The sequence below is a fragment of the Portunus trituberculatus genome, chromosome 35, assembly GCF_017591435.1.
Source record: "Portunus trituberculatus isolate SZX2019 chromosome 35, ASM1759143v1, whole genome shotgun sequence".
Classification (NCBI taxonomy): domain Eukaryota; kingdom Metazoa; phylum Arthropoda; class Malacostraca; order Decapoda; family Portunidae; genus Portunus; species Portunus trituberculatus.
The window spans coordinates 9,748,426-9,765,545 of NC_059289.1; the positions used below are offsets into that span (position 1 = coordinate 9,748,426).

The 17,120-nt window shown below is 40.1% G+C and overlaps 1 protein-coding gene across 3 annotated transcripts in view; it reads right to left on the reverse strand.

Moving 5' to 3' along the window:
* Positions 1-17,120, reverse strand: part of LOC123513146 — a 139,316-nt gene that overhangs the window by 58,499 nt on the left and 63,697 nt on the right. For all 3 annotated transcript variants that reach the window (XM_045270055.1, XM_045270053.1, XM_045270054.1), the window contains exon 2: positions 1,088-1,177. In XM_045270055.1, coding sequence (XP_045125990.1) covers positions 1,088-1,172 — 85 coding nt within the window. In that variant the 5' untranslated portion in view covers positions 1,173-1,177. The remainder of the gene's footprint in view (positions 1-1,087; positions 1,178-17,120) is intronic.

The following is a 17,120-nucleotide window of genomic DNA, read 5'->3' on the forward strand; positions in this document are numbered from 1 at the left end:
AAAAAACACACAAAAAGTCTGGTTTTCAAGTAGTCAGATGAATGAAATAAAATTGGTGGTTGGTTTTGAGACAAGAAATATTTGACTAAATTTTTATGTAGCTAAATTTCAAAACGACACCAGAGGAAATTAGGTTTTATATAGTGTGAGAAATGAATGAAATAGACTCACTAATCAGGTTAAGACAAGAAGTAATGGGTACAATCATGACAAAGTTATATATAGGAAAAGTGATAGAAAGGAACTGATTGTCAAATAGTGTGGTAGAGAAATAGAACATTCAATAATCGGATTGTTCGTGATGCCTCAGCAGGAAGTTTTAGAAATTTTTGATAAAGTTCAGGATAAGGATAGCAATTAGAAAGGGACAGTCACGTTTGGTATTATAACTGCCACGTTTTCTTTATGCAAGGAGAGTTTTGGTCAAACGGAACAAAAAGACGGAAAAGGAAACTAATGAGGATGCCAGTCCCAAAAGTGTTGAACTGAAAAGAAGTCAACGATGGTAGAGAAAACCTGATTACTGAGTCTATTCCAAAAATCGTGTTCCAATATGAGTGAATTTCTTTGTATCTATTTTGAAAATAACTTCATCAAACTTGAACGACTCATATAATGTCTTTTTAATGTTAGAGATAATCTGGCTTACGCTCAAAGGAAGAAAAAGATGACTGCAATTTTTTTATACTAGAAAAGAAAAAGACACGTTGACGAATGAAAAAAAAAGTGAAATAAAAAAAGTCTTACTAATTTTTTTTTTGTCCTGATTAGTGATGATAAAGAAAGACGAGGAGCAAAACCATTAGTAGGTTACGTTTCTCTGGAGCTGTGTGTGTGTGTGTGTGTGTGTGTGTGTGTGTGTGTGTGTGTGTGTGTGTGTGTGTGTGTGTGTGTGTGTGCGTGCTACGTGCGTGCGTCACAGAGTACTCTGTGTGTGTGTGTGTGTGTGTGTGTGTGTGTGTGTGTACAGAGTACTCACCGAGTGTGTGTGTGTGTGTGTGTGTGTGTGTGTGTGTGTGTGTGTGTGTGTGTGTGTGTAGAGTACTCACCGAGTGTGTGTGTGTGTGTGTGTGTGCAGAATACTCACCGTGTCTGCTAGCGAGGGGCACGGCCGCCACCAACGTCGCCGCCCACACCACGGCTACCGCTGCCTGATATCGCACGCCCAACATCACGTCTGGAAGATGTAATAACAGAGTTTGTATTTGTGATCCAACACGTAAAAATTATTATAAAAATGATAACAATAGTAATAATAATAATAATAATAATGATAATAATAATAATAATAATAATAATAATAATAATAATAATAATAATAATAAAAATAATATTAATATTAATAATAATAATAAACAATGTATTCAAGTTCAAGTTCAAGTTCAAGTTGAACAAATTTATTCCAAAACAATACATACATGTACATGAAGAAAATAAAGTACGTTCGTGGAAAGGTCTGCAGAGACAAAATCTCATTATGCAGACCTGTGGACATTATACAGGATTTATTTCACTCAGTCCAAAATACTGACAATACATTCTTGAAAACACTCCCAAAAAAGATAGCATTATTAATCTAAATATTCATAAGCCCTAGCAATATGAAAAAAAAAAAATGTAGTTTATTCAGGAAACAGTGTTGTACGCTGGATAAATCATAATACATATAATTCTATTGTGTACATACATGACAAATTATTTTGAGCATTACTGTAGCGATTGAAGATGATAAAGATGCTTTTTTACTCTAAATTTGAAGCTATTGACTGACAATGTATCATATTAACATTTTATTGATAGAGGAAGTGTGTTCCAAACTTCAGGACCAAGACACATAATAGAATTTCGAAAGAGGGTAGTTCTAAAAGGAGGACAAACTATATTTATCTGGTTATTACGAGTAGCACGAGAATGTTCTTGAATAGAAAAAATGTCAGCATTATTTTTTTATAATTTTGAAAATATCGAGTAAGAGGAAGAATTTATGAATGTAGGTTAACTTAAGTAATTTAAAGTTGGAAAATATTTCCTCTGTCGATTCATATTTTTGCTTGTAGAATATCATTCTTAAAATAGATTTTTGGTTTTTGAGTAATACATCTAGGACAGATGGCCATGAACAACCCCAAATAGAAATACAATACATTAATCTAGAACAACACAGTGTATAGTAAAGAGTTAACATTGATTCTACAGTTAATTTATCTCTAACACGATACAATATTCCAGTGAGTTTTAATAAAGTTACAAACAGTGTGTGTGTGTGTGTGTGTGTGTGTGTGTGTGTGTGTGTGTGTGTGTGTGTGTGTGTGTGTGTGTGTGTGTGTGTGTGTGTGTGTGTGTGTGTGTGTGTGTGTGTGTGTGTGTGTGTGTGTGTGTGTATGAAGTAAATGAAATGGAAGCAGCAAAGATCTGTCAGGCTGACACATGTCAGAGCCTTTAGGAAACACGCCTATAGCCGTTTCCGCCTGTTATTCCCATTCTTAAATTTGCCTAATTCCTTTTTAAGTTCCTTATTGGCTCAACACTAGTAATCTGATTACGTAGTCTGTTACAGTCATCTACCACTCAATTTGAAAACTAATTTCTTCCTATCTCTCTCTCTCTCTCTCTCTCTCTCTCTCTCTCTCTCTCTCTCTCTCTCTCTCTCTCTCTCTCTCTCTCTCTCTCTCTCTTTCCTATCCTGATTACTGAGCCTGATAATCTTGTTTGCATCACCCTTAGCACACTTCAGCACTTGGGTCGGATCTCCTCTCATTCTACCACTCTCTAACAGCTGTACACAGACAACTCATTCGACTTACTCCCCAACACTAACTTACTCAATAGTCCTTTCTTCCCAAAGTAAAACTCCATCCACTTGTTCTCTTTACTCTTAATTTTACAAAATAACCAAATGTAACTCTTCCAAATTGATCTTATTCAACGAGCATCCCGTCTCCATCTATATGAACAGTTGGAATCAATTGAGTATTCCTGAAATCCTCACACGGAAAAGTAATGAAGAGAAATTTTTCACTTTTTGTTCCAATTCCATCCAAGTTTCAAGTATTAGTGAGAGAGAGAGAGAGAGAGAGAGAGAGAGAGAGAGAGAGAGAGAGAGAGAGAGAGAGAGAGAGAGAGAGAGAGAGGTATAGCTTAAACTCTCTCTTAGTAGAAGAAATCTTTCCTCCTCACACTCCATCATTGCCGTACTAGTGCAAGTAAGTAAGGCAGACGAGGCACTGAAGTCTCATCTCGCCAGTCAGTGCTCCACAAAACATCCTATATTGTCTTATATATATATATATATATATATATATATATATATATATATATATATATATATATATATATATATATATATATATATATATATATATATATATTCAACTTTTTTGAATTGACATTTTGGGTTTTTCTTGAGTCTCCAACAAGATATACTTTCTTTTCTAGTTCATTTTAAATTTATATTTTTTGAAGTGTCAAATTCAACATCTTTTTTTTTTATTTGACACTGTAAAAAAAGGACATAAGAAAATAAGGCAACAAATGAAGATGCAAGAAACTCTAATAGGCTGACAGGTATAAAACATGCCTGCCAATTTCCACTTAACATACTCGTCCTGTTCAATCTTTTAAAGCTTCTTAACGATTCACCAAAAACAATCTGATTACTGATTTCATCCCCTTCATTTACTATTTTTATTTGGGAACCAATTAATTTCTATATCTTCTCTTTTTACCAAACATAATCCGCTATATACTGTTTATCCTGCTCGCTAATCCTGTTGTCTCACCAATACCACTTAAAGTCCTCTAACAGATCCCTTCCTAATTACCTTTGATATAAATCTTACACCACTGAAAAACCTCTATCAGACCTCTTCTTATCCTTCACCCCTTCGAGGAGTAAATATATATCTAAAAGCTTCCACTCGCCCATCACTTCCCCCCATCCACCAGGTGAGGCAGTATAGGGCAAAGCATTAAAGGGATGCTCTGCTCTAATCAATAACAGCCTCCGGGAAAAACAAAACTAATCCCGAGCGAAAGCCCCGGGGTGTAATCTCCTAATGCTTCCCATAAATAATTCCGAAATGGAGGATGAATCTCTCACGTCGTACAGTAATATTTATCGCCAGCAAAACGATAGATTTCGTAGATGATAAAGGTTACACACAGATAAATCATGCTGCTGGACTAAGTAGTGCTGATCCCATACCAACATGTACGAGTCTCCTCTAGTTGGTTCTGTCCTTTGCATCTTCCTACCGCTTCATTTTTTTCTTCTTTCGCTATTTGCTTAGAGTTTGACTATCAAGGAAAGGCAAGATTTCATTCTTTTCTGTTATCATGTAACCTTCCTTTCAAATTTCTCTGATTGCCAGCAGATGAATTTATTCAACTTATTCTATTCGCATTTTAAATGTTAATTGCAGAGCGGGTGTTGAACCCTTGCAGTACCATGACTCATTTTCATATTCACTCTGGTACTATTTAGTGATTTTACTCAGCATCAGACACTTACGTGGGGATTAAAATAGTGAAGACTGTGGTCATTAATAATCTAACTTCCATAGAACCTTCCTAATGTCAATAAAATGGTCTAATGGTACACAAAACTCAAGCTAAATATGTTCATCAGTATTGAAGAGGTTAAAGCTGCATGACACTGTAGTTTGATTACGAGTACTGCAATTTACCATAAACAGTCAATTTTTTCCTTTATTCTCAAGGTTACTTACGCATTCTATTCTTATCAGGATTAGAAGGCTAATGGCAGATCGGAGACTAAAGCTAACATGACAACGTAATTATATCAGTACATGATTTGCTGTGTCCTTGTGGTTATCTCTTCGTCGTTATGAACTTAGGGTTATCTTACTCTTTATTCTTGTTGAATTTTGAAGGTTAAGGACAGATCAAAGACTAAAAGTAGCATAATAATGTACGTCTATCAGCGTACAATATTTTGGCATAAATTTCCCGGAGTCTTGTGTCCCCTGGTGCGGCGGGAAGTGGTTGGATCCCCGCCAGATCCCGTGACTCAGGCAAACAAACACAGTTCATCGCGAGCTGCCTCGCCAACACGCCCCGCTGTCTTCAGCCTTCCAAAAAAGATCCAAGATCTTTCTAAAACTCACGACCCGCGGCCTGTCTACAAACATCATTCCACGACACACGGCCTGGCTTGCTCCTTCACGCTCCTGCACGCTCCACACCTAAGCGATGAATGGTTTATAGATACAGACTGGTTTCTAATATGAGATTACGTATCACAGGAAGAAAATACCATTTATTTCCGAATTCGACAGGTTATTACTTTAATTTTTTGCTCTCAGTTGCCTCTCATCCTGAACAATAGAGTCGTCACAGCTAAGCACTTAATCCAGATACAGCAATGAGATCACTTATCCGAGAGAGAAAGATGCTACCGACGGGAAAAATGGACCAGATATCAGTCTTGTTAGTCTCTGCACTACCTCTTATTCTCAACAAACATTGCATCAAGTTAGTGACGCATATTTTACAGCCAAGGCCTTTAGAAACAAAGTTATCAACATACTTTTTTCGTTCAATTGCATTCTATTTTCAACAATATAAAGGGTTCATAGCTAAACAGTCGTTGCATGTTGGATGTTATGATGGCAGAGATGGAACGCACGGGCAGAAAGATGTTACTGGTGGCGGAGATGGAACACATCTTAGTCTCACTCGTCTTTTATTTTCTGCAATGTAACATGTTACTAATGCACATGACTTATATATCCATTGGTTACTAAAATGCAAATAATTATCACTCGTTGAAAAAATATAACTTTTTTTTTTAAACAGAAAAGATATTTGCTTCATTTCTATCTTACAATTGCCTGCCCCTCCTTCCCCTTCCCCTCCCTTTCCCTCTCCCTCTCTCTCTCTCTCTCTCTCTCTCTCTCTCTCTCTCTCTCTCTCTCTCTCTCTCTCTCTCTCTCTCTCTCTCTCTCTCTCTCTCTCTCTCAACAAAGTGGAGGCTTCATAGCTAAGCCCGTTCGTTCCAGATATCGTGATCACATCACTTATCATGAAGGGATACGAGCAAATACTCTTGATAGCAGAGATGGAACGGAAATTAGTTTTGTTAGTCTCTCAATTAAGTCTTACTCAGGACAACTTATTATGTCGTGAGTTACAGCTACTGATATTTCTCTAGTTATCGAAATGCAATTACATATCACAGGAATAAAGGTACAGTTACTTCTCAAAGCGAAAAAGAAGTTCATAATATCGCTTCTTTTTCACTGTCTCTTATTCTTAACAATATAGAGTCTCTGAAGCTAAGCACTCTCAACGTATGTAGATCCAACAACCAGACGCTATGTATACATGGGCATGATGATATCAACTTTTCTTGGAATTGAAATGATGTTAGTCTCTCGTTCTTATTGTTTCTTATTCCTTACAGCTAACGATGCCACTTATGTGAACTTTCATAGCTGCTTGCTTGATTCTGGCTGGGCATTACAACACAATTTCTTACCACAAGGAAAAAGATGCTGCTAATTCGAGCTAAGAAAAAATAATAATAGTCTCATTTCTTCCTCTTTCCCTGTGCCGCAACAAATTTTCTCGTATAGACCAGCCACAACTCTATGTTCTTTTCTTTTTCATTCATTATAGTCTCTCTTTTAAACAAAATGTTTTTTTTTTTTTTTTTTTGCTATCTTCTGTCGCTGCTCTCTCGCTCACTGTTCTTCTGATCCTCCTAAATGCAAGACTTAGCTCTTCCTATAGCCTCGCTGCACAAGGCTTTTTAGTAGTAGTAGTAGTAGTAGTAGTAGTAGTAGTAGTAGTAGTAGTAGTAGTAGTAGTAAAAGTAGTAATAGTTGTAATAGTAGTAGAAGTAGCAGTAGTAGCAGTAGTAGTAGTAGTAGTAGTAGTAGTAGTAGTAGTAGTAGTAGTAGTAGTAGTAGTAGTAGTAGTAGTAGTAGTAGTAGTAGGAGGAGGAGGAGTAGTGAAAAGCAGTAGTATTGACAGTAATAGCAACAAAAGTGCAATAAAAAAGTAGCAGCAGTAATAAACAATTATAAAAATCTTAAATTAAGTATTGCAGTAGAGAAAGCACACCAATTCTTGACGAGGAAGGAGCATTAGTCACATTTCCACCAATAAAAGTAGTGATAATGAAATCTTACGCCTTTACACTCCTCAACATTTCTTTTCACTTCGGCATTGTCCTGTACTCGTGACAGGTTCCTATCCTCTCTCGGCAAGGCATTCAGTGAGAAGGGTGGTGCGTGAGTAAACGAGACAAATAATGCGGGAAGTGGATCCATCAAGTGACCTTTCCTGCTTGTTGTGATTTGCTGTTTTGGTTAAAGCTATTCGAGAGGAAGGGAAGGGAGGAGAGGGAGAGAGAGAGAGAGAGAGGGTGGAAGAGAGAGAGAGAGAGAGAGAGAGAGAGAGAGAGAGAGAGAGAGAGAGAGAGAGAGAGAGAGAGAGAGAGAGAGAGAGAGAGAGAGAGAGAGAGAGAGAGAGAGAGAGAGAGAGAGAGAGAGAGAGAGAGAGAGAGAGAGAGAGAGAGAGATCCATATATACATACATATAAACGGGCAGACAGACAGACAGACAATTAAATTCGCTTAACTAAAATAAGAAAACAAATAACGAAAATTTAATAGAAGAAAATACAAAAAAAAAAAAAAACAGCCAGATGAAAGAAAAGGAAACATTTTTTTTCTCCTCGATCAGTTAGTGTGTTTAATGGAGTTTTCTTGTCCCTGCCGCACAGGTAAACACATCACCTTTAACTGGAATCTTCTTTCGGTCCATTCCTCCCTTGCTCGTCCCTTTCTCTCTCTCTCTCTCTCTCTCTCTCTCTCTCTCTCTCTCTCTCTCTCTCTCTCTCTCTCTCTACCAGCAGTAATTTCCCTTCCTTTGCCTTACCTGGACTTCACTTGCGTTCCATAACCCTTATTTTTCTTTTCTTTTGCCTTCTCTTCCCTTCCTTTAGTTTACAACATTCCCTTCTATTCCCTTCTTTGAATATCTCTTCCTGTCACTTCCTTGCCTTTTTATTCCCTCACTTTTACTTTTCCTTTCCTTTCATTAATTTTCTATCCCTCTCTCTTCTTTTGCCTTTCCTTTTCTTCCCTTCCCTTCCTTTCTCTTCCTCGCATTGTTAGATCTGCTCCGTCTTGCGTGCCACTTTTTATCTGCCTCCTATTGACTCATTCTTCCGCTTGTGAAGTCTGCTCTTGTTATTTTGTTACCTTGTTATTTTCTTAAACTTAGTTGGTGCTTCATCCGGTGCTGCTCTCTCTCTCTCTCTCTCTCTCTCTCTCTCTCTCTCTCTCTCTCTCTCCATTGCCATTCATTTGATAAACGGCGTTCATAATAATTTCATTTGATTAGTGTAAGACTCAAAACATTATATAACTTTGTACCCAGCCAGTTATTTCAACACATCAACACACACACACACACACACACTCTCTCTCTCTCTCTCTCTCTCTCTCTCTCCGTGTGTGTGTGTGTGTGTGTGTGTGTGTGTGTGTGTGTGTGTGTGTGTGTGTGTGTGTGTGTGTGTGTGTGTGTGTGTGTGTGTGTGTGTGTGTGTGTGTGTGTGTGTGTGTGTGTGTGTGTGTGTGTGTGTGTGTGTGTGTGTGTGTGTGTGAGACAGACACGTACAGATCAGCCCCGCACCACAGGGAACGCGGAGAGCAGAAAGAGATGAATGACAGCATAAGAGGATGGAAATGGACAGCAGAAAGAGATGAATGACAAGATAAGAGGATGGAAGTGAATGCCGAATGAGTGGCAGCGGCAGTCGTTTCAGAAAGTCGTGTTTCTTATCATTCATAGCCACTCATTTTGAAACTCTGGCGTCCTGACCCGAATACTTCCATCAGGTGTTAAAGAGAGAGACTGAAGTTGTCGACAATATTTTCACATTTGTAGTGATAGTTTAATAAGAATTCAAACTGAAATCTTTCTTCTTTTTCCTTTTTTGGATGAATATATGCATCTTTTCCTTTTCTTCCTCCTTCTTCTCATACTCTTTTCTTATTTTCATCTCCTACTATCGCAGCGTCACTTTCAACACCCATAGCATTCATCTTCTTTCTCTTCTTTTTCCTTCTTTTATTATAACTATTGCCATTATTATTATTATTATTATTATTATTATTATTATTATTATTATTATTATTATTATTATTATTATTACTATTGTTATTATTATCACTGTTGTTATCATTCTTCTTTCTCTTACTCCTCTTCTTCCTACTTGAAAACACTTCCGATGATAGATAAAAAAATATGAAGAAATGAAACCGTGTTAAGAAATGAGAGTGCTATGACAGACGAAATATTGGATAAAAGAAACAATAACACTGCTGTCACAAGCACTATTCATTCCGGTTCACTCTCATCCATGCACGCTTAAAACATTAACTCCCGTAAATTCTTAAATTTTTTACTCCCATTCCTTCTTGCACGTCCTCTTATACCCTCACTCTTTCACTGTTACATGTTCCCTGTAGCTCGAGGCTCCAGTGAACGTGCTGGTGTATGTCACTTAACTCAAGGAGACAGGATGCCAATTACCCTGCCTTTTTTCTAACTAGGAGGGATTGAAATAGACTGGAAGAGAGAGCAAATAAGTACGTAAGGTATGGGGATGAAAAATGAAACGAGTAGTAGTAGTAGTAGTAGTAGTAGTGTGTGTGTGTGTGTGTGTTTCACTGTTTGATCTGCTGCAGTCTCTAACGAGACAGCCAGACGTTACCCTACGGAACGAGCTCAGAGCTCATTATTTCCGATCTTTGGATAGGCCTGAGACCAGGCACACACCACACACCGGGACAACAAGGTCACCACTCCTCGATTTACATCTCGTACCTACTCACTGCTAGGTGAACAGGGGCTACACGTGAAAGGAGACACACCCAAATATCTCCACCCGGCCGGGGAATCGAACCCCGGTCCTCTGGCTTGTGAAGCCAGCGCTCTAACCACTGAGCTACCGGGCCGGTGTGTGTGTGTGTGTGTGTGTGTGTGTGTGTGTGTGTGTGTGTGTGTGTGTGTGTGTGTGTGTGTGTGTGTGTGTGTGTGTGTGCGTATGAAACTGACACTGAAACTGAAAAGAATTTATTTGCTCAGACTTTTTAACAAAAGTATGGAGCGTGTGTGGATTGAAATAGACTGGAAGAGAGAGCAAACAAGTACGTAAGGTATGGGGATGAAAAATGAAACGAGTAGTAGTAGTAGTAGTAGTAGTAGTAGTAGTAGTAGTAGTAGTGTGTGTGTGTGTGTGTGTGTGTGTGTGTGTGTGTGTGTGCATGTGCGTGTGTGTGAGTGTGTGTGTGTGTGTGTGTGTAACAGCGGTAGAAGACAGATAAAGATGCAACATTGCGGCGGTGACTTAAAGAATCAAGACAGTCAGTTAGAGGAGAAGAGTTGATAAGACGAAAAGCTTTAGATTCCACCTTGTTTAGTAAAGCTGTGTGTGGATCCCCCAGACATGAGAGCCATACTCCATACACGGGCGGATAAGGCCCTTGTACAGAGCAAGCAGCTGGGAGGGAGAGAAAATGGACGAAGACGCCATAGGACACCTAACTTCTTGGAAGCTGATTTAGCAAGAGTAGAGATGTGAAATTTCCAGTTTAGATTTTTAGTGAAGGATAGACCGAGTGTGTTTAATGTAGAGGAGAGGGAAGTTGAGTGTTATTGAAGAAGAGAGGATAGTTGTCTGGAAGGTTATGTCGAGTAGATAGTTGTAGAAATTGAGTTTTTGAGGCATTGAACAAAACCAGGTTTTCTCTGCCCCAATCAGAAACAAGTGAAAGATCAGAAGTTAGGCGTCCTATAGCATCTCGCCTTGAGTCATTTAATTGTTGTTGGGTTGGGCGTCTGTTGAACGCTGTTGAATAATGCAGGTGGTATCATCAGCATAGGAGTGGATAGGGCATTGAGTCAGATTTAGGAGATCATTGATGAATAATAGAAAGAGAGTGGGTGATAGGACAGAACCCTGTGGAACACCACTGTTGATAGTTTTAGGGAAGAACAGTGACCGTCTACTACAGCAGCAATAGAACGATCGGAAAGGAAACTGGAGATGAAGGTACAGAGAGAAGGATAGAATCCGTAGGAGGGTAGTTTAGAAATTAAAGATTTGTGCCAGACTCTATCGAAGGCTTTCGATATGTCAAGGCCGACAGCAAAGGTTTCACCGAAGTCCCTAAAAGAGGATGACCAAGATTCAGTTAGGAAAGTAAGAAGATCACCAGTAGATCTGCCTTTACGGAAACCATACTGGCAATCAGAGAGAAGGTTGTGAGCTGATAGATGCCTCATTATCTTCCTATTAAGGATAGACTCAAAGGCTTTAGAAAGGCAGGAAATCAAAGCTATAGGGCGGTAGTTAGAAGGATTGGAGTGGTCACCTTTTTTAGGGACAGGTTGAATGTGAGCAAACTTCCAGCAAGAAGGATAAATAGAAGTAGAGAGACACAGATGAAAGAGTTTGACCAGGCAGTGAGCGAGTTCGGAAGCACAGTTTTTGAGAACAACAGGAGGGACTCCATCCGGACCGTAAGCCTTCCGAGAATCAAGGCCAGAGAGGGCCAGGAAAACGTCTTTATAAAGAATTTTAATTTTAGGGATGAAGTAGTCAGAGGGTGGAGGAGTAGGAGGAATATGCCCAGAATCATCCAAAGTTGAGTTGGTAGCAAAGGTTTGAGCGAAGAGTTCAGCTTTAGAAAAAGAAGAGACAGCTGTAGAGCCATCTGGATGAAGTAAAGGAGGGAAAGACGAAGAAGTAAAGTTGTTAGAGATATTATTGGCTAGATGCCAGAAATCTCGAGAGGAGTTAGATATAGGGCATGAGTTTCAGCAGTTGGATGGCTACGGAACCGTTTGTGAGCCGCCTCTCTATCATTGACAGCACGAGAACAAGCAGAGTTAAACCAAGGCTTTTTAGCTTTAGGGTTAGAGAAAGTATGAGGAATGTATAGCTCCATGCCAGAGATAATCACCTCTGTTATGCGCTCGGCACAAAGAGAAGGATCTCTGACATGAAAACAATAATCATCCCAAGGGAAATCAGAATAGTACTGCCTTAGTGTGTGTGTGTGTGTGTGTGTGTGTGTGTGTGTGTGTGTGTGTGTTTCCGTTGGAATAAAAATAAGAGCAAGAGGAAGAGGAGGAGGAGGAGGAGGAGGAGGAGGAGGAGGAGGAGGAGGAGGAGGAGGAGGAGGAGGAAACGGAGGAGGAGGAGGACGAGGAGGAGGAGGAGGAGGAAAAGGAGAAGGAAGAGGAGGAGGAGGAGGAGACGAAGAAGCAGGAGGAAGGGAGGAGATGGAGGAGGAGGAGGAGGAGGAGGAGGAGGAGGAGGAGGAGGAGGAGGAGGAAGAGGGAGGAGATGAAGGAGGAAGAGGAGGAGGAGGAGGAGGAGGAGGAGGAGGAGGAGGAGGAGGAGGAGGAGGAGGAGGAGGAGGAGGAGGAGGAGGAAGAGGAAGAGTAGGAAGAAGATGAAGAGGAGGAGGAGGAGGAGGAGGAGGAGGAGGAGGAGAAGGAGGAGGAGGAGGAGGAGGAGGAGGAGGAGGAGGAGGAGGAAGAAAAGGAGGAGGAGGAGGAAGAGGAGGAAGAAGAGGAAGAGGAGGAGACGAAGGAGGTGGAGGAAGAGGAGGAAGAAGAGGAAGAGGAGATGAAGGAGGAGGAAGAGGAGGAGGAAGAGGAGGAGGAGGAGGAGGAGGAGGACGAGGAGGAGGAGAATCATAAATATGAGTAGCAGAAGGGGAACGAAGGTTAGGCCGAACAGGAGTAGTGAGAGAAACAGGAGTACGTGGGGAGAGAGCGGCGGCAGTGACGGGCGATGAAGTCTATGGTTTCTGTGACCCACGTTTCACTATCATGTGCACCACAAAATCAACGCTCATTAGGGTAATTGTAGCTCATGTATATTTGTTTATTTTCCTGTGTATATTTCCTTCTCAATCCCCCCCCCCGTCTCCATCTCTCTCTCTCTCTCTCTCTCTCTCTCTCTCTCTCTCTCTCTCTCTCTCTCTCTCTCTCTCTCTCTCTCTCTCTCTCAAAACATGACAAGTACACACACACATACATAGCCATGCACAGTGGTACACACACACATTCACGCGCGCGCGCACACACACACACACACACACACACACACACACACACACACACACACACACACACACACACACACACACACACACACACACACACACACACACACACACACACACACACACACACACACACACACACACAGAGAGAGAGAGAGAGAGAGAGAGAGAGAGAGAGAGAGAGAGAGAGAGAGAGAGAGAGAGAGAGAGAGAGAGAGAGAGAGAGAGAGAGAGAGACTGTCCTGAGGCTTATCTCAAGGCAACACAATCCAAACTCCACGTGGTCTCCAAATAAAAACAATCCAACATACGCTCTTTGATGCCATGCTCTGGAAATTGAAAAGCTTCCAGTGTGTCCACTCCCGGAACTTTTGCAGCAATCAGTATCGTAATAGAGACAGCAGAAAAAGACAGAACCCGTGCCACCCTTCCATTTGGATGTGTGGCCAACACTACAGAAAATATTGATGTTACTTACGGTCTCTTGAGGAATCTAAATGTTCCACCACTTTGAGAATAGCTTGCTGAGTGAGCAAAATCTTCTGAGTACGGGTCTAAGAGGGCGAGGCTAAACGCACTCCTACCTTCAGCCGCAGCTATATACGAGTAATATTGCCTTTGTTTCCTCGTAACTTAATCCAACTCCAATTTCCGAGACCCGAAGCACCCCAGACAACCTTCCTGATACCTACCTCCCTTCTCACTCTTGCTCCCAGTGAGTGAATGAGTGAGTGTGTGAATGGTGTGTAAGTCTATCAGTCATTTACTGATGCACTCATTCCGAAAGACAAACTTAAGTGCACATCGACAAGACGAATGACCTCATCCATGCCTTCTTCCACCTACAAAAAGACATTAGGCTTTTCAGTACTACAGTATTCTGTTCATATTGTTCTTAATATATTATTGGATTATTCAGTAGGCTAAAAATTGTGTTTTCACCTAATACTATATCTTTTTTTTTATTTCACGTGTTCGGCATCCAACATCTCAGTTATTATGTTATTAGTATTAAGTAATGAGATTGTTAGTGCTGAGCCATTACGAGTTAGACAGATTCAACACCCGAATGACAGATAGAAACACACAAAAACTGCCACATGTACACCTGGTGTCTTCTTGAAGCTTCATTTAGTTGTTTATCCATTTATTTTCTTAAACTGAACTTTCTGTCAGCAGTGAGCGTATGGATCTACGCTCATGGTAAATGAATGGGTTAGAGAAATAAAGACTTTGCCATTTTCTAATGCCACTCGCTTCCCTCACTCAGTAACACACGCTCTCCACCAACGTCCTCTGCATCATGAGGGAAAAAGCAGGAAACAGGAAATTAAGCTTTACGAGATCTGTATTCTGCTCCCTTCACTGGTGAAATGTCGCCAACCACGCTGGTAGACCTAATCAAACCTTACTTAACATGCTAACATAACCTAACTTAATCTAACCCTATCTCACTTATCCTAACATAACCTAACCCCACTCAAGCTAATTTAATCCAGCATAACCTCACCTATTCTAACGTAATAAAACTATAAATCGATGAAAAAAAATCTTGACGAGCATAACATTTCTTTCCCTTCAATGATGAATTGCTGAAATCACACTCTGTAAAACGTGTCACAGTGAATGGACCGTCTGGATTCAAGACCTTCGCGTGTGTGCTGGTGGTTCTAAAGGGCTTCCTTCACTAGAAGTCGAGCAGCTGCCACGCACCGCACCTGCATGCAATGAATATGTAAAGACACCATCACATCGCCAGGCAACACACGGCTTGTTTTCCAGGGCACCTCGTGGACACGTCTCCCTTATGCCAAACACTTCTGCTCTCGTACACAGCGGTGCTTGGTTCATGGAAATTATTTACGTTCACTGTACAATGTTTACTGCCTGATTTGGCGGAGACCAGCCTCTATAATTTTATTGACTGATTCTTTTGCTTACATTTTCTTTTTATTTTCCTTGGCCAGAACCACTCATACGAAAAAAGTCACTGCTCTATTTGTGGTAACGAATGCATTCCATCAATACCTTCACCTATTTCCTTGCGAGGCCAGGGACCTGACCACCAGAGACCTGAACACCAGAGACCAGAGACCAGACCCAGAGACCAGAGACCCGAGTGCCAGAGACCAAAGACCTAGACACCAGCGACCAGAGACCAGAGAGACGAGCACCCGGATACAAATGGAGTAATTATTCATCTATACTGAACTCTCGATATGGCATCTCGTTATAATTAATGATATATTTATGCATACATCATTCTCTAATGTGAAATGTGTTGACGTATACATCTCATATTAACATCATGATTATTATAAAAAATATCATTAACAGTTTCTGCGTAACTTTTTTTTAAATGCAAAATGATAGAGTTTAGGAACATAGAGACACAAGGAAAGGCACAGGAAGCAGTCAATCTTACACGTGGTAGTTCTAATATGAAACATCCTTAAGTGTTTCCACCCATCCTCCCTATCCTTAAATTCGTCTAATCCTTCTTTCACCTCCATATTGACACAAGATTAAGATCTCATTACTGCTTCTATCCCATTCACACAATACTCCTACCTCTTTTTAAATCAAATTTTATCAAGACGGAGCCTATTATTTCTTTTAACTCATTATTATCAAGACTGAGTCTATTTTTTCTTTTAACTCATTATTATCAAGACTGAGTCTATTATTTCTTTTAACTCATTATTATCAAGCCTGAACCTATAATTTATTCTTACAGTTTCTTTATTATCAGTCTTGTCCCTCCTGGATGGGGCCAGACTGTGTAGCTAACGAGGTAGTTAATAAGGCAGGAAATGAGGCAGTGATTAGATAGTCTCATAACGTCCAGAGCCACCAAATAAACAACCAATTACCGCGAGTGCAAATCATTAATCCCATGAACAATGGAACTTGACCGCCAGGTTAGAATAATAACGTAAATTCAATGCATCTTTATAGACTATTTAATGAGGGAAAGAAGTTTTTAGTTTTTATGACTTGTTGAAATAAGGTGAACACCAACTTTAGAAGAGAGTGTAACGGCACCAATAGACAATAGGTAAGGAGGGGATGATACAAGGAGTCTGGTGAAGGGATAAGGCGACTGACTGGCCAAATGACTGGTGAAGTGATGAGGAGACAGATTGACTGACTGACTTGTGAAGGATTGATGAGGTAGGTGACTGAATAACTGACTGACTAGTGAGGGGATTATGACTGACTGACTGACTGAGTAAATGAATGAATGAATGAATAAATGTTTCTTAACAGGATTATGGGGCGCCTGACTGACTGAATGACTGGTGAAATCCTTCTTTACTTCATTTTTACTCTTTTCAAAAGGTTGTAGTTGAAGTGAAACGAGTGTTAAGGATGTTTTTACAGTTGCAATGATACATTAACATCTTACGTCTGTTGCTACATTATTAGCAGGAGAAACACTTAACCAGGCTAATTATCTCTGAAAGTAGTTGTGGTTAAGTTACAAGCAGTTTTTCAAAGATTCATATTTTTTTCAGATCTAGTGGCAGCTTAACATAATATCTACACTATTAACAGAAAAAGCATCCTTGAGTATCAGGCTAATGATCATTATGAAATTTGAAAATCATTATCATGATAGAATTACATGTGTTTAAAGAATGTTTCTTTATGGTTTTAGTAAGAGATTAATAAGATTTTTACAAATCAACAGGATCAGAACTCTTGAAAACGCAGCTATTAATGTGTGTGGTGTTTTAAAACAGTCATTGTCAGAGAGCAGAGTATTTCAAAACACGGGCCGGATACTCGGAGTTATTGATTCAACAGGTTTATCTACTGAGGGCCGCTCAAGGCCGCGGCCCGCCACTCCCTAGGGAACAATAAGGCGCTGCTCGCTACCTTAGGAGCTTGAATCAGATTACCCTAAATTATACCAAGCCCTCCAGGAGCCTAAGACAGGGCAGAGGGGCCGCCTGTTATGTTGTATGGCCTTGGAAAAGGTGTTGCTGTAAGGTATCTTTT